The following is a 25,319-nucleotide window of genomic DNA, read 5'->3' on the forward strand; positions in this document are numbered from 1 at the left end:
TAAATAACCCCCTTTTATCTACAAGCCCCTGTACCAACACACTTAACCACTTCTCTGTTTTTGTGCTTTACAACTTTGATTCAGAGACATGAAAGAGACTGTGATAATAACATGAACGCTATTAAAACAGCTTAGTACTTTTTGCGAATTCCAAAATGTACTTAAAAAAAAACAGCAACATTTGAAATTGGTTTTTAAAAAATCAATCAAAATGATACAACTGGACATGTTAAAGGCCTGTAATAACATAAACGAACTGAAGCAGATCTATGAGTGTGTTGTTGTATTGAGAACATGTACTTTATGTTTTCAATTAGGTGTAAAAATGCTCCCTTCAGAGAAAGAGAAACAGAAAATAAGGGATGATTGGAGAAGGCAGTTGGACTGTTTGCAGAGGAGTGAAAGACTGGTGGAGTGATACACATTAATGGCATTGTTAGGAGATGGAGGAAAGAATTGAGGATGGGGTTTTTGTGAGAGAGAGAGTGAATTGAATTGTGAGAGAGAGATAAAGAGAGAGAGAAAGAGAGAGTGAATTGAATTGTGAGAGAGAGATAGAGAGAGCGAGAGAGAGAGCGAGAGAGAGAGAGAGAGAGAGAGAGCGAGCGAGCGAGAGAGAGAGCGAGAGAGAGAGCGAGAGAGAGAGCGAGAGAGAGAGCGTGAAAGAGAGAGAGCGTGAAAGAGAGAGAGCGAGAGAGTGCGAGAGAGCGAGAGAGAGCTTGAATTGAATTGAGAGAGACGGAGAGAGAGACGGAGAGAGAGAAAGAGGGAGAGAGAGAGTGAGAGTGAATTGAATTGTGAGAGACAGAGACGGAGAGAGAGACGGAGAGAGAGAAAGAGGGAGAGAGAGAGTGAGAGAGAGAAAGAGTGGGAGAGTGAGAGAGAAAGAGTGGGAGAGTGAGAGTGAGATAGAGAGAGAGAGAGAGAGAGAGAGAGGGCACCTCAGGAAATAAAAAAATATCTCTGGCTTCTTCCTCTACCTTCTGCATTATGTATGCCCTGCAATTATCTACAAGGGAAAAATGTAAAGCACAAATTACACTCTGATTAATCATTGTAATCATTTGTCTGACTAGTGGTTGAAAGAACATTTCATTTGGATATGCATTTACATCCCTACCGTCAGGAACTCCTTTTTTCATTTCAACTCAAGTGGATTCTAATCTAATCCACTTAGTCTGTCTGTCTACACGAGGCTGCGAAATGAGGGACGGCTTTATGTTACTGTTAGCGTTCCAAATGCTGCCATGTAACTAGGGAGGTTGGGTAGATACAGCCCTGTATGAGAAGCGTTTTAAACGTTTCATGCTTCAAAACTACAACAAGTGTTCTGTCTCAGCTTCGTCTCCCAACCGTGACAATACGATAATTGGAAGTTACAAACAAAAATAATGTGACATTCGTTTTTTTTTTCTTTCTTTGTTTGCAAAATGTGCACCTCAGACTAGCTTTATTATATGAAATATTGAAAGGTTTGAGAGCATGATTGCCGGTCTTTCCTGGTTATGAAATTTGATTCATCTTTTCGAGAGTTATATTTTGGATTGTGTGACCAGATATGTTGGGATTAGATTTCCCCTTAAATTGTTGTTCAGTGTAAAATTAAGTTATCATTAACTTTCACTATGTAATACTAAACTGCAAAATAATATGGATGACCGTATTAATACTAGTATGTGTCTGTCAAGCCTGTAGAGTTCATATGTTAGAATGATGCTCAAAACATCATGTTCGCTAGTTATTAACCAAAAATAATAACTGATCTCTCCATTTTTAACAGATAACTGTTTTTTAACAGATGAATACACACATATCCGGTTAAAAGTACAAATGAATTGATAGTATTGTTAAGCATGTAAGCTGTGGGAAACGGTGAGTGAGTAGGGATCTGATTAGACACGGGAACTATCCATAAGGCTCTGGTCAAAAGTAATACACCATGTAGAGAAGAGGGAAGACTTCAATCTTCAGGAGAATAGAAAACAGAATATGTGACATTTGAAGCACACAGAGAACATTTGATAACAGAAATGTGTGTGTGTGTGTGTGTGTGTGTGTGTGTGTGTGTGTGTGTGTGTGTGTGTGTGTGTGTGTGTGTGTGTGTGTGTGTGTGTGTGTGTGTGTGTGTGTGTGTGTGTGTGTGTGTGTGTGTGTGTGTGAAGGTACACAGAGGACAGTCGATAACAGAGCGTCTGAAGCTCAGACCTCAGAGGAAACTGACATGATATGTGTTCTCTTCACTGTCATTTATTAAAATAGCAACATCAATTGGAATACACAGACAAAAAGGTACAATAACTATCCAACATGTGTGGATTGTAAATAGTGTACGTTCGTCATGTAGAAGTGGGGTTTCCTCTGTCATAGTCTTCCATGGTGATGTCACGTCCCTTACAACCTAGAGGACTACTGTTGCCCCCTGATCAACAACCTAGTTTACTGGTGATGTCACGTCCCTTACAACCTAGAGGACTACTGTTGCCCCCTGATCAACAACCTAGTTTACTGGTGATGTCACGTCCCTTACAACCTAGAGGACTACTGTTGCCCCCCTGATCAACAACCTAGTTTACTGGTCCAGTTGACAGCTGACTTCAAGGTGCAAGGTGTCAAGGTGGAAACATAAGGGATCAAATCCAAGGGCTGGTTGGTAAATGTTACATTGTCCCAGCATTATGGTTTGGTGATGCTGTGGCATGTTAGTGTGTATGAGTGCATGTATTTCTGTATGTTCGGACAGAACGCTGTTGATAGGACCTCATGCATTCCTGGGAGACAAGTATTGAGCCGCCTGCTCATGGAAAACCTATAACAACAAGTGGCCAAATAAACACACACAGCCTGGGGTCACTGTGAAAGTCAGAGGCAAGCTGTGATTCTAATAGCTGAACGTAAAACTACATTTTGGTCCATGCAGATTTAGATTTAAATCCTAAAAGGAATACCTAATTTCTCAAAGTGTGAGAATCTAGTTAACCGATGGTTCTGAGATACGGGAAACCAGCTGGTGGAAAAGTTACATAGGTATTTTACCTTGTTCAAGTATCAAGGCTTGTGTATAACAGTAGCATCTGAAATATGAACTTCTCCTCACCACGTGACCTGACCAGGACAAACTAGTAGGGCTATAACCTGACCAGGACAAACTAGTGGGGCTAAAACCTGACCAGGACAAACTAGTGGATCCATAACCTGACAAGGACATACTAATAGGGCTATAACCTGACCAGGACAAACTAATAGGGCTATAACAGGACCAGGATAAACTAATAGGGCTATAACCTGACCAGGACAAACTAATAGGGATATAACCTGACCAGGACAAAGTAATGGATCCATAACCTGACAAGGACATACTAATAGGGATATAACCTGACCAGGACAAACTAATAGGGATATAACCTGACCAGGACAAAGTAATGGATCCATAACCTGACCAGGACAAACTAGTAGGGCTATAACAGGACAAAATAGTAGTGTTATAACCTGACCAGTACAAACTAGTAGGGCTATAACCTGACCAGGACAAACTAGTAGGGCTATAACCTGACCAGGACAAACTAGTAGGGTTATAACAGGACAAACTAGTAGGGATATTACATTTACATTTAAGTCATTTAGCAGACGCTCTTATCCAGAGCGACTTACAAATTGACCAGGACAACCTAATAGGGCTATAACCTGACCAGGACAAACTAGTAGTGTTATAACCTGACCAGGACAAACTAGTAGGGATATAACCTGACCAGGACAAAGTAGTGGATCCATAACCTGACCAGGACAAACTAGTAGTGTTATAACCTGACCAGGACAAACTAGTAGGGCTATAACTTGACCAGGACAAACTAGTAGGGTTATAACCTGACCAGGACAAACTAGTAGGGATATAACAGGACAAACTAGTAGGGCTATATAACTTGACCAGGACAAACTAGTAGGGCTATAACTTGACCAGGACAAACTAGTAGGGATATAACAGGACAAACTAGTAGGGTTATAACTTGACCAGGACAAACTAGTAGGGATATAACAGGACAAACTAGTAGGGCTATAACTTGACCAGGACAAACTAGTAGGGTTATAACAGGACAAACTAGTAGGGTTATAACTTGACCAGGACAAACTAGTAGGGATATAACAGGACAAACTAGTAGGGCTATAACTTGACCAGGACAAACTAGTAGGGATATAACAGGACCAGGACAAACGAGTGGATCCATAACTTGACCAGGACAAACTAGTGGGGCTATAACAGGACCAGGACAAACTAGTAGGGCTATAACCTGACCAGGACAAACTAGTGGGGCTATAACAGGACCAGGACAAAGTAGTGGGCCTATAACCTGACCAGGACAAAGTAGTGGGGCTATAACAGGACCAGGACAAACTAGTGGGGCTATAACAGGACCAGGACAAAGTAGTGGGCCTATAACCTGACCAGGACAAAGTAGTGGGGCTATAACAGGACCAGGACAAACTAGTGGATCCATAACTTGACCAGGACAAACTAGTAGGGATATAACAGGACCAGGACAAACTAGTGGATCCATAACTTGACCAGGACAAACTAGTAGGGATATAACAGGACCAGGACAAACTAGTGGATCCATAACCTGACCAGGACAAACTAGTGGGGCTATAACAGGACCATGACAAAGTAGTGGGGCTATAACCTGACCAGGACAAAGTAGTGGGGCTATAACAGGACCATGACAAAGTAGTGGGGCTATAACAGGACCATTACAAAGTAGTGGGGCTATATCTAGGACCACAGTTCTTCCTGGTTATGTCACATTCCTTGAAATTCTTGACTTTTTCCTTTAGCTCAAAATGCTACGGAGGAGCTGGGATGGTTAACCTGATCAGTGTCACAGCTCAAAGCATCTCTTCCCCGTTCTCTCATTGTTTGTCACTTTGGAACACTCTACCAATTCCACCAGAGCTATCTATTGTGACAGGCTGCCAGTGGGAATTCAGGACACGCTAGCTAACTGGTATGGTACTGCAAGGCAGGGAGACACACTGAGAGCTAGCTAACTGGTACACAACACATCCACAAGCCTCCAGGTTATGGTACTGTAAGGCAGGCATACAGTATGAGCTAGCTAACTGGTTCACAACGCATACACAAAACATTCAGGGTAGTGTAAGCTAGGCAAGTAAGCCGGCTAGACAACTGGTACACAAGCATCACAAGCCAGGGTCACACAGTACAAGCTAGCTAACCGGTAAACAATGCATCCAGACTACTGCAAGTCTGCCCACACATAGAACGAGCTAGCTAACTGGAAAGTCAGCCATACATCTCCATGAATACACACAGTCCTCCAAACTGAATGAATACAGAAGATTGAGGATCAGTTGGATCAAATCAAATCAAAACTTATTGGTCACAAAAACATGATTAGCATATGTTATTGGTCACATACACATGGTTAGCATACGTTATTGGTCAAATACACATGGTTAGCAGATGTTATTGGTCACATACACATGGTTAGCAGATGTTATTGGTCACATACACATGGTTAGCAGATGTTAATGGTCACATACACACAACAGCAGATGTTAATGCGAGTATAGCGAAATGCTTGTGCTTCTAGTTCTGACCGTGCAGTAATATCTAACAAGTAATCTAACAATTTCACAACAACTACCTTATACACACAAGTGTAAAGGAATGATTAAGAATATGTACATATAAATATATGGATGAGCGATGGCCGAACGGCATAGGCAAGATGCAGTAGATGGTATAGAGTACAGTATATACATATGAGATGAGTAATGTAGGGTATGTAAACATTATATAAATTGGAATCCTTGGATCCTTTGGATCCCAAAACCTTCCTATAACAATACCCAGTTGAAATGCACAACAATGGCACAGCAGTGTCTGTGCTGAGGTAAGTGTGCGAAAGGGACATCAATCTCTTTGGATGTTTTTAACGTTGACCAAAGATTAAAATCCGCCTATCTTTCTCACAGAAACAGCAGGGCTGTGTTTGAAACAAAGGACAAGGAAAGCCAGTTGAAAGCTTATATAGAGCCTTTGTGTTCTTTTTTTGTCTCAGTCAGAGCTGAGTGTGCTGTCTGTTAGTGATATGGGACTGACAAATGGGAGGTCCAAAATACTCACTCTGCCAGACTGTCTGGTTTCAACCCCAAAAAACACCTTATTCTCTTCACAGTGCACTCCATTTGACCAGGGCTTACAGGGATCTGGTCAAATGGAGTGCTCTATCTAGGGAATATGATGCCAATTGGAACACAGGCTCAGTTTATCCTGTACAGCCGCCTACGCTAGACCTCTTTCATGTCAACACATTCACACCTAGTTTATTTTCTCTCCAGGTTTCAAAAAATATAAACACTGGGTATTTGCAGAATAAATGAAGGAGTCATCACATGTTGACAATCCATTCCACTCCAGTTTTTTGAACGCATTGCTCCCAGACTACAGCTTTGATGGGCAGGTGAGTTCTTCAGAGAACACACAGCACCTTTGTCATAGAGCATCATTTAACTAAAACACACAGCACCTTTGTCATAGAATCCTACTACACCGGCTCTGACACTCTTCAGATGTGCTTGAAAACTATTACGGACTACAAAGGGGAAACCCAGCCGCGAGCTGCCCAGTGACCCGAGCCTACCAGACAAGCTAAATGCCTTTTATGCTCGCTTCGAGGCAAGCAACACTGAAGCACGCATGAGAGCACCAGCTGTTCTGGATGACTGTGATAAAGCTCTCGGTAGCCGATGTGAGCAAAATCTTAAAACAGGTCAACATTCACAAAGCCGTAGGGCCAGATGGATTACCAGGACATCTACTCAAAGCACGCGCGGACCAACTGACATTTTCAACCTCTCCCTGACCGAGTCTGTAATACCTACATGTTTCAAGCAGACCATCATAGTCCCTGTGCCCAAGGAAGCAAAGGTAACCTGCATAAATGATTACCACCTCGTAGCACTCGTCAGTAGCCATGAAGTGCTTTGAAAGGCTGGTCATGGGTAACATCAGCAGCAGCCTCCCGGACAACCTAGACCCACTCCAATTCGCATACCGCCCCAACAGATCCACAGAAGATGCCATTTCAATCGCACTCCACACTTCACTTTCCCACCTGGACAAAAGGAACACCTATGTGAGAATTGTTGTTCATTGACTACAGCTCAGCGTTCAACACCGTAGTGCACGCAAAACTCATCACTAAGCTAAGGACCCTGGGACTAAACACCTCCCTCTGCAACTGGATCCTGAACTTCCTGACGGGCCGTCCCCAGGTGGTAAGGGTAAGCAACAACATGTCTGGGGCCCCTCAGGGGTGTGTGCTTAGTCCCCTCCTGTACTCCCTGTTCACCCACGACTGCGCGGCCGAACACGACTCCAACACCTTTATTAAGTGTGCTGACTACACAGCAGTGGTAGGCCTGATCACCAACAACAATGACACAGCCTATAGGGAGGGGGTCAGAAACCTGGCAGTGTGGTGCCAGGACCACAACCTCTCCCTCAATGTGAACAAGACAAAGGAGCTGATTGTGGACTACAGGAAAAGGTGGGCCAAACAGGCCCCCATTAACATCGACGGGGCTGTAGTGGAGTGGGTCGAGAGTTTCAAGTTCCTTGGTGTCCACATCACCAGTGAACTATCATCGTCCAAACACACCAAGACAGTCGTGAAGAGGGCACGACAACACCTTGTTCCCCTCAGGAGACTGAAAAGATTTGGCATGGGTCCCCAGATACTCCAAAAGTTCTACAGCTGCACCATCGAGAGCATCCTGACTGGTTGCATCACCACCTGGTATGGTAACTCCTCAGCATCCAACCGTGAGGCGCTACGGAGGGTAGTGCGTACGGCCAAGTGCATCACTGGGGCTAAGCTTCCTGCCATCCAAGACCTATATACTAGAGGAAAGTGTCAGAGGAAAGCCCAAAAATTGTCAAAGACTCCATTCACCAAAGTAATTTTATTTATTTTACCTTTATTTAACTAGGCAAGTCAGTTAAGAACAAATTCTAACTTTCAGTGACGTCCTAGGAACAGTGGGTTCAATGCCTTGATCAGGGGCAGAACAACAGATTTTTACCTTGTCAGCTCGGGGATTCGATCTTGCAACCTTTCTAGTTACAAGTCCAACGCTCTAACCACTAGGCTACGCTGTCACCCCGAAAAGGATCCTTAACAGCTTCTACCCCTAAGCAATAAGACTGCTGAAAAATGTATCAAATGGCCACCGGATTATTTACATTGACACCCACCCCCCAAACTACATTTGTTTATTATCTATGCATAGTCACTTCACCCCTACCTATATGTGCAAATTAACTCAACCAACCTGTACCCCCGCACATTGACTCAGTACCGGTACCCCCTGTATATAGCCTCGTTATTGTTATTTTATTGTGTTACTTTTTATATATTTTTTTACTTTAGTTTATTTGGTCAAAATTTTCTTAACTCTATTTCTTGAACTGCACTGTTGGTTGAGGGCTTGTAAGTAAGCATTTCACGGTAAGGTCTACACATGTTGTATTCGGCGCATGTGACAAATAAAGTTTGATTTGATAGAACAATGTTTAGTTAAAACACAGCACCTTCGTCATAGGTAGGATGGTAGAGGGAGGAGGACAGGCGTGGGAGGGAGGGTAGAGGGAGGAGGAGGAGGGATGATGGAGGAGGAGGAGGTAGGATGGTAGAGGGAGGAGGAGGAGGTAGGATGGTAGAGGGAGGAGGAGGAGGTAGGATGGTAGAGGGAGGAGGAGGAGGTAGGATGGTAGAGGGAGGAGGAGGAGGGATGATGGAGGAGGAGGAGGTAGGATGGTAGAGGGAGGAGGAGGAGGGAGGGTAGAGGGAGGAGGAGGAGGTAGGATGGTAGAGGGAGGAGGAGGAGGGAGGGTAGAGGGAGGAGGAGGAGGTAGGATGGTAGAGGGAGGAGGAGGAGGGAGGGTAGAGGGAGGAGGAGGAGGTAGGATGGTAGAGGGAGGAGGAGGAGGGAGGGTAGAGGGAGGAGGAGGAGGTAGGATGGTAGAGGGAGGAGGAGGAGGGATGATGGAGGAGGAGGAGGTAGGATGGTAGAGGGAGGAGGAGGAGGGAGGCTGGGGGAGAGGGTGGGGGGTGGAGGGATGATGGAGGAGGAGGAGGAGGGAGGCTGGTAGAGGGAGGAGGAGGAGGTAGGATGGTAGAGGGAGGAGGAGGAGGGAGGCTGGTAGAGGGACGAGGAGGAGGTAGGATGGTAGAGGGAGGAGGAGGAGGGAGGCTGGTAGAGGGAGGAGGAGGAGGGATGATGGAGGAGGAGGAGGTAGGATGGTAGAGGGAGGAGGAGGAGGTAGGATGGTAGAGGGAGGAGGAGGAGGGAGGCTGGTAGAGGGAGGAGGAGGAGGGATGATGGAGGAGGAGGAGGTAAGATGGTAGAGGGAGGAGGACAGGCGTGGGAGGGAGGGAGGGTGGAAGAGGGAGGAGGAGGAGGTAGGATGGTAGAGGGAGGAGGAGGAGGTAGGATGGTAGAGGGAGGAGGAGGAGGTAGGATGGTAGAGGGAGGAGGAGGAGGTAGGATGGTAGAGGGAGGAGGAGGAGGGAGGCTGGTAGAGGGAGGAGGAGGAGGGATGATGGAGGAGGAGGAGGTAGGATGGTAGAGGGAGGAGGACAGGCGTGGGAGGGAGGGAGGGTGGAAGAGGGAGGAGGAGGAGGTAGGATGGTAGAGGGAGGAGGAGGAGGTAGGATGGTAGAGGGAGGAGGAGGAGGTAGGATGGTAGAGGGAGGAGGAGGAGGTAGGATGGTAGAGGGATGAGGAGGAGGTAGGATGGTAGAGGGAGGAGGAGGAGGTAGGATGGTAGAGGGAGGAGGAGGAGGTAGGATGGTAGAGGGAGGAGGAGGAGGTAGGATGGTAGAGGGAGGAGGAGGAGGTAGGATGGTAGAGGGAGGAGGAGGAGGGATGATGGAGGAGGAGGAGGTAGGATGGTAGAGGGAGGAGGACAGGGGTGGGAGGGAGGGAGGGTGGAAGAGGAGGAGGGAAGCTGGGGGAGAGGGTGGGGGGAGGAGGGATGATGGAGGAGGAGGAGGGAGGACAGGAGAGGGAGGGACGATGGAGGAGGAGGAGGGAGGGAGCGAGAGAGGAGGGAGGAAGGGAGGAGGAAGCGTGAAAGGATTTCTGTCTGGCTGAGTGAGAGGAGAAGGGATGGCTGCTGGGTTTGGACACACACATACACATACACACACCCACAGCATCAAGCAGAGCTGTGACGGGAAGCCTGGCTGAGTGAAAAAGAGACTGACGGCTGGTGGGCTCTGGGCTGCTGGAGGTTAAGTTGGACGGGCTCTCTGCTCTCTGTGACTGAGGGAAAACCCTCCAGTTGTTCAGCCTGCTGTGTTCACACCACATGCAATGGCAATTAAGAACACAACACAAATCTCCATCACTTGTTGTTGGGTTGGGTAGAATAACACCACATGGCAAAGAAACAAATGTGTCTGATGTGCATATGTTGAAAGAAGAAATCTTGACCTGGCTAAAATAGAAAGGCAGGATGTCCAATTATCCTACATGTATAATTGCCTGCGCGCGTAATGGCTTGGCGGTCAAAATACCACCCCTCATCACTGTCAAACGCTCCCTAAAACACTTCAGCGAGCAGGCCTTTCTAATCGACCTGGCCTGGGTATCCGGGAAGGATATTGACCTCATCCTCGTCAGTAGGGGATACCTGGTTGCTCTTTAAAAGTGCTTTCCTCACCATCTTAAATATGTATGCCCCATTCAAAAAATGTAGAACTAATTACAGATATAGCCCTTGGTTCACCCCATACTTGACTGCCCTTGACCAGCACAAAAACATCCTGTGGCGTTCTGCATTAGCATCGAATAACCCCCATGATATGCAACTTTTCAGGGAAGTCAGGAACCAATATACTCAATCAGTTAGGAAAGCAAAGGCTAGCTTCTTCAAGCAGAAATTTGCATCCTGTAGCACTAATTCCAAAAAGTTCTGGGACACTGTAAAGTCCATGGAGAATAAGAACATCTCCTCCCAGCTGCCCACTGCACTGAGGATAGGAAACATTGTCACCACCGATAAATCTACAATAATTTACAATTTCAATAAGCATTTTTCTACGGCTGGCCATGCTTTCCACCTGGCTACACCTACCCCGGCCAACATCTCAGCACCCCCTGTAGCAATTAGCCCAAGCCCCCCCTCCCCCCGCTTCTCCTTCACACAAATCCAGACAGCTGATGTTCTAAAAGAGCAAAACAATCTGGACCCCTACAAATCAGCTGGGCTAGACAATCTGGACCCTCTCTTTCTAAAATTATCCGCAGAAATTGTTGCAAACCCTATTACTAGACTGTTCAATCTCTCTTTCGTATCGTCTGAGATCCCCAAAGATTGGAAAGCTGCCGCAGTCATCCCCCTCTTCAAATGGGGAGACACTCTTGACCCAAACTGTTATAGACCTATATCAAACCTGCCCTGCCTTTTTAAAATCTTTGAAAGTCAAGTTAACAAACAGATCACCGACCATTTCGAATCCCACCGTACCTTCTCCACTATGTATTCTGGTTTCAGAGCTGGTCACGGGTGCACCTCAGCCACACTCAAGGTCCTAAACGATATCATAACCGCCATCGATAAGAGACATTAATGTGCAGCGATCTTCATCGACCTGGCCAAGGCTTTCGACTCTGTCAATCACCGCACTCTTATCGGCAGACTCAATAGCCTGGCTTCTCAAATGACTGCCTCGCCTAGTTCACCAACTGCTTCTTAGATAGAGTTCAGTGTGTCAAATCGAAGGGCCTGTTGTCCGGACCTCTGGCAGTCTCTATGGGGTGCCACAGGGTTAAATTCTCGGACTGGCTCTTTTCTCTGTATACATCAATGATGTCGCTATTGCTGCTGGTTATTCTCTGATCCACCTCTACGCAGACAACACCATTCTGTATACATCTGGACCTTCTTTGGACACTGTTCTAACAAACCTCCAGGCAAACTTCAATGCCATACAACACTCCTTCCGAGGCCTCCAACTGCTTTTAAATGCAAGTAAAACTAAGTGCATGCTCTTCAACCGATTGCTGCCCGCACCCTCCCACCCGACTAGCCTCACTACTCTGGACGGTTCTGAGTTAGAATATGTGGACAACTACAAATACCTACATGTCTGGTTAGACTGTAAACTCCCCTTCCAGACTCACATTAAGCATCTCCAATCCAAAATTAAATCTTGAATCGTCTTTCTATTTCTCAACAATGCCTCCTTCCCTCATGCTGCCAAACAGACCCTCGTAAAACTGACTATCCTACCGATCCTTGACTTCGGTGATGTCATTTACAAAATAGCCTCCAGCACTCTACTCAGCAAATTGGATGCAGTTGTCACGTTCGTCATAAGGAGTAGACCAAGATGCAGCGTGGTATATTTCCATCCTTTATTTTGGAATAGAAAACTTAAAAGAACAAAACGAACAAACGAAACGTGAAGCTATAATAATGCTCACAGGCATAGATAGACAAGATCCCACAAAGCACAATTGGAAAATGGCTACCTAAATATGATCCCCAATCAGAGACAACGATAAACAGCTGCCTCTGATTGGGAACCATAACAGGCCAACATCGACATATAATAGCCTAGATGACCCACATTTAATCACACCCCGACCTAACCAACATAGAGAATAAAAGCTCTATGGTCAGGGCGTGACATCTGTCCATCTATTACAGTTCCATCCGTTCTGTCACCAAAGCCCCATATACTACCCACCACTGCGACCTGTACGCTCTCGTTGGCTGGCCCTCACTACATATTTGTCGCCAAACCCACTGGCTCCAGGTCATCTATAAGTCTATGCTAGATAATGCCCCGCCTTATCTCAGCTCACTGGTCACCATAGCAACACCCACCCGTAGCACGCGCTCCAGCAGGTATAGCCAACACTTCCTTTGGCCGCCTTTCCTTCCAGTTCTCTGCTGCCAATGACTAGAACGAATTGCAAAAATCACTGAAGCTGGAGTCTTATATCTCCCTCTCTAACTTTAAGCATCAGCTGTCATAGCAGCTTACCGATCACTGTACCTGTACACAGCCAATCTGTAAATAGCACACCAAACTACCTCATCCCCATATTATTACTTACCCTCTTGCTCTTTTGCACCCCAGTATCTCTACTTGCACATCATCATCTGCACATCTATCCCTCCAGTATTAATGCTAAATTGTAATTATTTCACCTCTATGGCCTATTTATTGCCTTACCTTCCTACTCTTCTACATTTGCACACACTGTACATAGATTTTTCTATTGTGTTATTGACTGTACGTTTGTTTATGTGTAACTCTGTGTTGTTTTTGTCGCACTGCTTTGCTTTATCTTGGCCAGGTCGCAGTTGTAAATGAGATCTTGTTCTCAACTGGCCTACCTGGTTAAATAAAATAAAAATTAATAAAAAATAATTGCATGTCACAATGCCACAAATGTATCTGACAGTGATACACATAGATTATATTATTGGTACTCTCTCACGGCTGTAGGTCTGGGTCTGGGTTTGTCAGGAGAAATAGCATGCTATGTCAGCTAGAAACTCCAATGTGGTTTTAACTAAATGTGGATCTATGACTGGGGTGTTCTAAATGTGGATCTATGACTGGGGTGTTCTAAATGTGGATCTATGACTGGGGTGTTCTAAATGTGGATCTATGACTGGGGTGTTCTAAATGTGGATCTATGACTGGGGTGTTCTAAATGTGGATCTATGACTGGGGTGTTCTAAATGTGGATCTATGACTTGGGTGTTCTAAATGTGGATCTATGACTGGGGTGATCTGTGTGTTCTAAATGTGGCTCAATGACTGGGGTGTTCTAAATGTGGCTCAATGACTGGGGGTGGTCTGTGTATTTTAACTAAATGTGGCTCAATGACTGGGGGTGGTCTGTGTGTTTTAACTAAATGTGGCTCAATGACTGGGGGTGGTCTGTGTATTTTAACTAAATGTGTCTCAATGACTGGGGATGGTCTGTGTGTTTTAACTAAGTGTCTATGACTGGGGGTGCTGTGTGTTTCAACTAAATGTGGCTCTATGACTGGGGGTGCTGTGTATTTTAACTAAATGTGTCTATGACTGGGGGTGCTGTGTGTGTTTTAACTAAATGTGGCTCTCTGATTGGGGTTGCGTTGTGTGTTATAACTAAAAGTGTCTCCATGACCGGGGGTGCTGTGTGTGCTGTGCGTTTTCCCCTTCTCTCTCCCTCCCTCCAACCCCAGGGTCCCGGAAACATCCATTTCCATAAATCATTTGTCAAAAAAGAAAAAACTATTGCTGAAATCATCAAAGGGAGACCATTTCGTAACTTGGCACCTGTGGGTTCTCCCATGACCAATTACACCCACAAGCTCAAGGTTACAGACTCCAACAACTCCAACTCAGAGTCCCACAGTTTCATCTTGCTTTTCTGACTGGCCTTTTTGGGGAGGCTCAGGCACGAAGCATCGATGACTCTCACTCAGTAGTAGACTTTACCCTGCAGGGATATGTCCCAAATGGAACCCTATTCCATATCTAGGGGACTACCTTTGACTAGAGCCCTGTCAACACTTGTAATGCCCTGGTTGAAAGTAGTGCACTATATAGTTAATAGGGTGTCATTTGACATCAAGAGAGACATTCAGAGAGGTTGTGATCTACTTTAATACTGACGACTGGTGGTCATCGGTAATACACCTAACTACATCACACACACACACACATGCACACGCATACCATGCCTATATGTATGGGGTGGCAGGGTAGCCTAGTGGTTAGAGCGTTGGACTAGCAACCGAAAGGTTGCAAGTTCGAATCCCTGAGCTAACAAGGTACAAATCTGTCGTTCTGCCCTTGAACAAGGCAGTTAACCCACTTTTCCTAGGCCGTCATTGAAAATAAGATTTTGTTCTTAACTGACTTGCCTAGTAATTTTTTTTATTTTATTGTTGAATATATAGGTCAAGAAGGTAGAAACATATATTTCTATATTGCATCATATCTTGCAGTATATCTAGCAAATACAGCTCTAAAAATATACCTCACAACATACACTGAGTGAACAAAACATTAGGAACACCTACTCTTTCCATGAACTGGACCAGGTGAATCCAGGTGAAAGCTATGATCCCTTATTGATGTCACCTGTTAAATCCACGTCAATCAGTGTAGATGAAGGGGAGGAAACAGGTAAAAGAAGGATTTTTAAACCTTGAGACAATTGAGACATGGATTGTGTGTGTGTGCCATTCAGAGGTTGAATGGGCAAGACAAAATATTTAAGTGCCTTTCAACGGGGTATGGTTGTAGGTGCCAAGCACACTGGTTTGAGTGTGTCAAGAACTGCAACGCTGCAAGGTTTTTCAAACGCAACAGTTTCCCGTGTGTATCAGGAATGGTCAACCACCCAAAAGACATCCAGCCAACTCGACAACTGTGGGAAGCATTTGAGTGAACATGGGCCAGCATCCCCGTGGAACATTTTCGACACCTTGTGGAGTCCATGTCCCAACAAATTGAGGCTGTTCTGAGGGCAAAAAGGGGGTTACCTGTATATTAGGAAGTTGTTCACTCAGTGTATATCTCTATAAATCTCAAGACAAATAGCAAAGGATTTGGGCTGTACAATATTCTTCCACAGTCAAGGAGAGAAAGGAAAGAGAGGGGACAGAAAGACAGCAAGCAGTGTTTTTTCTCTACACTAAAAGTCATTCTGAGCAGGCTGTTTCTGCAGGCACAACCTACCGGCAATGGTTGTTCTTTTTGGCAGGATAGTGACAGCTCCCACTGCTGCTTCCTCTAACTGATGGACAGGGCTGTTCTTGGCTCCCCAGCTGTCTGAACCGATCCACAGGAAATGACCCACCTGGTCCGCCCTCTTACTGGCATTCAGGATACCCCTGCAATCAGACACATATATGACTTAATATAATATAATAAGATAGGACCGGATATGATAGGATATGATAGGACAGGATATGATAGGACAGGATATGATATGACAGGAATTGGACAGGACAGGATATGATAGGATAGGACACGATATGATAGGGCAGGATATGATAGGATAAGATAGGATATAGTCAAATTTGTATTTTTGCTCTGCATCCTCCCAAGGCCCCCAAGACACTATTGAAATACACACACACACACACACACACACACACACACACACACACACACACACACACACACACACACACACACACACACACACACACACACACACACACACACACACACACACACACACACACACACACAGCAAAGTTATTCAAACGGTAGATTGTTCTGTCATCACCCCCTTGTACTCCTCAGGAACGTAGTTCTTTCTGTTCTGTCTTCCGTTCGATTTTGTCTGTACAGAAAGATTTGCTAGTGTGAAGAGATGTTTCCTCAAATGAGATCAGGAAGTTTGTTATATTGTCTTGACAGATAAATCAACAGGATGTTAAATTGTATCCGTTTTGATGTGGATCTACAGATTACACCTAATTCTGTATCACAAATTGAATTAATCCAAGATCTTGTGACAAGACTGATACATTAGTATCAACTCTGTAATATTTTAATATAATGCTATACTATAATACAATACTACATATAACGCTATAATATAGTAGTATACTATACTGTAATGCTATACTATTGTAATGAATACTCCGGGAGAAAGAGGTGTAGATTCACGCGCAGAGTGCATCAGGTGTTTATTTCGCCTTCGCAGACGGCAGGAATCGTGGTCACAGGCAGGCAAAGGTCATACACAGGGGGACAAACAGGCAGGTGAATCAAAACTAGGACTGCAGGCTATAACTGGTTCTCACAAATGATCTAGGAAAAGGCTTAGTAGAGTCAAAATGAACAATACCTCACAAAGGCACAAACAGAATGAAATGAACTAAATAAGGAGCTGACGAGACCAGGTGAGAAACAAACACAGGTGAAATCAATGAACAAACATGAAAGACGGGGCTACGTTCAAGAACACAAAGAAACAGAACACAAGGTTGACTAAGAAAATAAATACAGACTATAACGCTATACTACGTATAATGCTATAATATAATGCTGTAAAATAATAATATAATATAATAGTATACTATACTATAACGCTATACTACGTATAATGCTATAATATAATGCTGTAAAATAATAATATAATATAATAGTATACTATACTATAACGCTATACTACGTATAATGCTATAATATAATGCTGTAAAATAATAATATAATATAATAGTATACTATACTATAACGCTATACTACGTATAATGCTATAATATAATGCTGTAAAATAATAATATAATAGATTAGAATACTATAACACTATACTGTAATGCTATACTACATATACTACTATAATATAATGCTATACTACGTATAATGCTATAATATAATGCTGTAAAATAATAATATAATATAATAGTATACTATAACGATATACTACATATAATACTATAATATAATGCTGTAAAAGAATAATATAATATAATAGTATACTATTACACTATACTGTAATGCTATACAACATATAATACTATAATATAATGCTGTAAAATAATAATATAATTGTATAATATAACACTATACTGTAATGCTACACTACACACAATACTATAATACTGTAAAATAATAATATAATAGTATACTATAACACTATACTGTAATGCTACACTACACATAATACTATAATATAATGCTGTAAAATAATAATATAATATAATAGTATACTGTAATGCTATACTGTAATGCTATACTACATATAATACTATAATATAATGCTGTAAAATAATAATATACTATAATAGTATACTGTAATGCTATACTACATATAATACTATAATATAATGCTATACTACATATACTGCTATAATATAATGTTGTAAAATAATAATATAATATAATAGTATACTATAATATAATGCTATACGACATACTGTATAATGCTATAATATAATGCTATCAAATAATAATAGAATAAAATAGTATACTATACTATAACGCTATACTACATATAATGCTATAATATAATGCTATAATAATGCTATACTACATATAATACTATACTATAATGCTGTAAAATAATAATATAATATAATAGTATACTATTACACTATACTGTTCTGCTATACTACATATAATACTATAATATAATGCTGTAAAATAATAATATAATAGATTAGAATACTATAACACTATACTGTAATGCTATACTACATATACTACTATAATATAATGCTATACTATAAGGCTATATCACGTATAATGCTATACTATAATGCTGTAAAATAATAAGATAATATAATAGTATACTATACTGTAACACTATACTGTAATGCTATACTACATATAATACTATAATATAATGCTATACTATAATGCTATACTACGTATAATGCTATAGCATAGTGCTATAATATAAGAGTATACTATACAGCTATACTATACTATAATGCTATACTACACGTAATGCTATAATACAATGCTATAATATAATAGTGTACTATACTGTAATGATATACTATAATGCTATACTATAATGCCATACTCTGTATAATGCCATAATATAATGCTATACTATAATGCTATTCTGTAATGCTATACTATAATCATATACTACATATAATGCTATACTATAATGCTATACTTTAATATTATATTATACTGTAACGCTATGCTATAATGCTATACTACATATAGTGCTATGCTATAATTCCATACTCTGTATAATGCCATAATACAATTGTATAATATAATGCTAAAATATAAGGCTATAATATAACAATATATTATAATGTTCAAATATAATGCTTAAATATAATGCTATACTCTGTATAATGATATACTATAATGCTACACTATAATGATACACTCTGTATAATGATATACTACAATGACCTACTCTGTATAATGATACACTATAATGATATACTCTGTATAATGATATACTCTGTACATTGATATACTATACTATATACTATAACAATATACTATAATGATATACTATAATGCTACACTATAATGATATACTCTGTATAATGATATACTCTGTATAATGATATAATCTGTATAATGATATACTCTGTATAATGATATACTATAATGCTGTACATTGATATACTATAACGGTATACTGTAATGATATATTATAATGCTACACTATAATGATATACTCTGTATATTGATATACTATAATGATATACTCTGTACATTGATATACTATAATGATATACTCTGTATAATGATATACTATAATGGTATACTCTGTATATTGATATACTATAATGATGTACTATGTACATTGATATACTATAATGATATACTCTGTACATTGATATACTATAATGATATAATATAATGCTGTACTATAATGTAATAACATAATGATATGCTATAATGCTATAATATAATACTATACTATAATGCTATACTACAATGCTATACAATAATACTATAATATAATACTATAATATAATGCTATACTATAATGATATCCTATAATGCTATACTATAATGCTATAATATAATACTATAATGCTATACTATAATGCAATACTATAATGTAATGATATACTACAATGGTATACTGTAAATTAATGCTATAATATAATGCTATAATATAATACTATACTATAATGTATGCTATAATAATATAATCTACTGATATACTATAATGCTATGATGTAATACTATACTATAATGTCATACTGTAATACTATACTATAATACTATAATATATTGATATACTAAAATGATATACTGTAAAATAATGCTATAATTTAATGCTATGCTATAATGACATAATATAATGCTATAATGTAGTACTATACCTTAATGTTATACTATACTATAATACTATAATATAATGCTATACTACAATGATAAAATATAATGATATAATATATTGCTAGAATATAATATTATACCATAAAAATATACTATAATGCTATACTATAATGCTATACTATACTATACTGCTATGCTTTAATATAACGATACAATATAATGCTACACTATAATACTATAATGTAATGATATACTATATTGCTATAATATAATACTATACCATAAATAGTATACTATAATTATATACTATAATGCTATACTATAATATAATGCTATACTATAATGCTAAAATATAATGCTATGTTATACTGTTATATTATAATACTATACTGCTATAATATACCGATATACTATACTGCTATACTATACTGATATACTATACTGCTATACTATACTGCTATACTATAATGCTATACTATAATGCTATGCTTTAATATAATGCTATACTATACTATAATGCAATAATATAATGATATAATATAATGCTATGCTATGCTATAGTACTATACTACATTATAATGCTATACTATAATATACTGCTATACTATAATATAATGCTGTACTATAATGTTATACTATAATGCAATACTATAATGTAATGCTATACTATAATGCTGTACTATAATGTACTACTATACCGTAATGTAATGCTATAATATAATGCTGTACTATAATGTTATACTATAATGCAATACCATAATGCTGTACTATAATGTAATGCTATACTATAATGCTATACTATAATGCTATACTTTAATGATGTCATTTAACACTATACTCTGTATAATGCCTTAATATACTATAATGCTACAATATAATTCTATAATATAATTGTATACTATAATGCTATCCTATGTACAATGCTGTAATATAATGTTATAATATAAAGCTATAATTTAATACTATGTACTATAATACTAATGCTTTACTATAATGCTATAATTTAATACTACACTATGTATAATGCTATACAATTTCGGGTTGGACCTTGTGTGAAATTGACCAATAAGGTGGTCTGAAGCTGTTTCAGCTGATAGAGGAATGATCATTACATTTACATTACATTTTAGTCATTTAGCAGACACTCTTATCCAGAGCGACTTACAGTAGAGTGCATACATTTTATTACATTTTACATACTGAGACAAGGATATCCCTACCGGCCAAACCCTCCCTAACCCGGACGACGCTATGCCAATTGTGCGTCGCCCCACGGACCTCCCGGTCGCGGCCGGCTGCGACAGAGCCTGGGCGCGAACCCAGAGACTCTGGTGGCGCAGCTAGCACTGCGATGCAGTGCCCTAGACCACTGCGCCACCCGGGAGACATCAGAAAGAGAATTCCACAGACTGAGTTCAATCATTTATCCTCCCCATGTGGTTCCTTGAAACAACACTCCAATCCCCTTTGATGAAGACCTAAAGGTTCAATACTTTGTTTCAATAAACCAACAGAACATTTTGTGTGGAGTCTTCCTTTCCGCAAACACAGGGATAAATCATTAAACTTGTTGTCACACAGTATGCTTGTTGAGATAATGAACAGGAGATGCATAGTGCTGTGACAATGGCGCCTGCTCCGAAATGCATCAGTATTAAATTAAACCTTATTGAAGTGAAATTCAGTTGCCGAACTCCTGAACTGTCTTTTAGCTTTTCAGTTTTAATTCCCAAGGTACTGAGCAGCCCTTCAGTGGTACAGATAATATTTGAAATCTTGGTTAGAGCGCTAGCACACAGCCAATACCTAGGCTTTAGCTCAAGGGGATAAATACCTAGGCTTTAGCTCAAGGGGATAAATACCTAGGCTTTAGCTCAAGGGGATAAATACCTAGGCTTTAGCTCAAGGGGATAAATACCTAGGCTTTAGCTCAAGGGGATAAATACCTAGGCTTTAGCTCAAGGGGATAAATACCTAGGCTTTAGCTCAAGGGGATAAATACCTAGGCTTTAGCTCAAGGGGATAAATACCTAGGCTTTAGCTCAAGGGGATAAATACCTAGGCTTTAGCTCAAGGGGATAAATACCTAGGCTTTAGCTCAAGGGGATAAATACCTAGGCTTTAGCTCAAGGGGATAAATACTTAGGCTTTAGCTCAAGGGGATAAATACCTAGGCTTTAGCTCAAGGGGATAAATACCTAGGCTTTAGCTCAAGGGGATAAATGCCTAGGCTTTAGCTCAAGGGGATAATAACTATTAGACACATACCGTATGTCCTCATCTGAGGTGAAAAGGACGACTGCCCGAGCGTAACGGGTGTCCAGAAGCAGCCTGACGATCTTGTCGAAGTTCTCCTGCTTGTGATTGTGAGGGATCTTCAAGGACTGAGCGATGCAGATCCCACCTGAAATGAAAAGTAATGAGCTTCAGGTGAGGTACCTCAAATTGGGACAATCACCTTGAACAAGAACGTTACCTACTAAAAACTACAAACATTACATCTGTAAAAACTAAATAAAATCTGTAAAAATGCAATAAAATCTATAAAATGTCAAATAAACATATAACCTATGAAGTTCCAGTTTGTGAAGCAAATTACGTAAGGACCACCTCTGTGCAGATATAATGGCCAGACTGCCCCCCCCCGGAAAAAAAATCTTCCTCAAACCACAGCCAGCCAATTACCAAACATCCCCATACACATTGATTTGAACTTTACAATGCTGTACAATATGAAAAATGGCACCTAGACATGTTGAAAATAAATAAAGGTGGACTATACGTCAATGTTGATTCAACCAGTGTGTGTCCAGTGGGAAGGCCTTTGCACACAGTTATTCAATGCATTCGGCAAATATTCAGACCCCTTGACTTTTTCCTCATTCTGCTACGTTACAGCCTTATTCTAAAAATGATGAAATTGTTTTTATTCTCCTCATCACATCTACACACAATAACCCATAATGGCAAAGCAAAAACAGCTTCTTTGACATTTTTGAAAATGTATTAAAAATAAAAAACTGAAATATCACATTTACATAAGTATTCAGACCCTTTACTCAGTACCTTGTTGAAGCACCTTTGGCAGCGATTACAGCCTCGAGTCTTCTTGGGTATGACGCTATAAGCTAGGCACACCTGTATTTGGGCAGTTTCTCCCATTATTCTCTGCAGATTCTCTCAAGCGCTGTCAGGTTGGATGGGAAGTGTCGCTACACAGCTATTTGGCTGGGCCACTCAAGGACATTCAGAGACTTGTCCGGAGGCCACTCCTGCATTGTCTTGGCTGTGTGCTTATGGTAATTGTTCTGTTGGAAGGTGAACCTTCGCCCCAGTCTGAGGTCCTGAGCACTCTGGAGCAGGTTTTCATCAAGGATCTCTCTGAAATTCACTCCATTCATCTTTATCTCGATCCTGACTTGTCTCCCAGTCCCTTTTGGCAGGCTGTCATGTGTCATGTGCCTTTTACTGAGGAGTGGCTTACGTCTGGCCACTCTACCATAAAGGCCTGATTGGTGGAGTGCTGCAGAGATGGTTGTCCTTCTGGAAGGTTCTCCCATCTCCACAGCGGAACTCTAGAGCTCTGTCAAAGTGACCATCAGGTTCTTGGTCACCTCCCTGACCAAGGCCTAAATCCCCCAATTGCTCCATTTGTCCGGGTGGCCAGCTCTAGGAAGAGTCTTGGTGGTTCCAAACTTATTCCATTTAAAATGATTGAGGCCACTTTCGTCAATACTGCCCCCCAAAAATTGGTACCCTTCCCAAGATCTGTGCCTCGACACAATCCTATCTCGGAGCTCTATGGACAATTCCTTTGACCTCATGGCTTTGTTTTTGCTCTGACTTGCACTGTCAACTGTGTGACATTATATAGACAGCTGTGTGCCTTTCCAAATCATGTCCAATCAATTTAATTGACCACAGGTGGACTCCAATAGAGTTGTAGAAACAGCTCAAGGATGATCAATGGAAACAGGATGCACCTGAGCTCAATTTCACGTGTCACAGCAAAGCGTTTGAATACTTATGTAAATAAGGTGTTTCTGTTTGTTGTTTTTTATAAATATGCAAATATTTATAAAATCCTGTTTTCAATTTGTCATTATGGGGTATTGTGTGCAGAATGCTTATGAAAATGTTTTATTTAATCCATTTTAGAATAAGGCTGTATTGTAACAAAATGTGGAAAAAGTCAAAGGGTCTGAATACTTTCAGAATGCACTGTATGTTGAACAGGGATAGAAAGTGGCAGAATATATTTCACTGAGTCCATATTCCTGTCACAAACCACAACGTTTAAGTTGGGAGTTAAAACATCTCTGTTTGGTAGCATGGTCCTTACTGTAAGAAACACATGTCTAGCTAAATAAATGTTAAATAAAAAATTAAAAAATAGAAAGGGCTAAGACAAAGTTAGTCCTCACACAAACATGGCTCACAGAAAGGGCTAAGACAAAGTTAATCCTCACACAAACATGGCTCACAGAGAAGGCTAAGACAAAGTTAATCCTCACACAAACATGGCTCACAGAAAGGGCTAAGACAAAGTTAATCCTCACACAAACATGGCTCACAGAAAGGGCTAAGACAAAGTTAATCCTCACACAAACATGGCTCACAGAAAGGGCTAAAACAAAGTTAATCCTCACACAAACATGGCTCACAGAAAGGGCTAACACAAAGTTAATCCTCACACAAACATGGCTCACAGAAAGGGCTAAGACAAAGTTAATCCTCACACAAACATGGCTCACAGAAAGGGCTAAAACAAAGTTAATCCTCACACAAACATGGCTCACAGAAAGGGCTAAAACAAAGTTAATCCTCACACAAACATGGCTCACAGAAAGGGCTAAGACAAAGTTAATCCTCACACAAACATGGCTCACAGAGAAGGCTAAGACAAAGTTAATCCTCACACAAACATGGCTCACAGAAAGGGCTAAGACAAAGTTAATCCTCACACAAACATGGCTCACAGAAAGGGCTAAGACAAAGTTAATCCTCACACAAACATGGCTCACAGAAAGGGCTAAGACAAAGTTAATCATCACACAAACATGGCTCTCAAAACCGCTTCTATTACATGTATTATTATTTAATCTTTATTTAACTAGGGGTTGATGTATGTTATGGACTGCAATATTATCAGCTTCTGGGGTAAAGACACATGTCATTGCTCAAAATGTGCAAAATTCCATTGGTGTGTTGAGTTAAAATGAGATCCTTATTCTTGCTTGGAGTAACAGAGATCACCCAAAAGCATTGAACAGACACCTGCTGAAGCCGGAGACTTCCTCAGACACCTCAAACATGTACACCATCATGTATTCACAGCCTCCCGTTGACAGCAGCATGCTAACTATACGATTTATTCGACACACTTTTAAAATTGAGGGCATGCAGAGTTATATCACCCTCTAACCAGGAACAGCACTTTCAAGAGCATGGAGCCTCACATCCAGAACAGTAATACAATGAAGTAGGTCTACACTG

The 25,319-nt window shown here is 40.9% G+C and overlaps 1 protein-coding gene across 1 annotated transcript in view; it reads right to left on the reverse strand.

The window, feature by feature from the left end:
• The window catches only part of LOC120064874 (metabotropic glutamate receptor 7), a 410,691-nt gene that overhangs the window by 156,848 nt on the left and 228,524 nt on the right, over positions 1–25,319 (reverse strand). Inside the window, exons 3-4 of the mRNA XM_039015466.1 lie at positions 22,092–22,227; positions 15,780–15,934 (exon numbers count right to left, since the gene is read on the reverse strand). Of these exons, the coding sequence (XP_038871394.1) occupies positions 15,780–15,934; positions 22,092–22,227 (291 nt within the window). The remainder of the gene's footprint in view (positions 1–15,779; positions 15,935–22,091; positions 22,228–25,319) is intronic.

This window comes from Salvelinus namaycush, chromosome 20 (assembly GCF_016432855.1).
Source record: "Salvelinus namaycush isolate Seneca chromosome 20, SaNama_1.0, whole genome shotgun sequence".
NCBI classification, from domain to species: domain Eukaryota; kingdom Metazoa; phylum Chordata; class Actinopteri; order Salmoniformes; family Salmonidae; genus Salvelinus; species Salvelinus namaycush.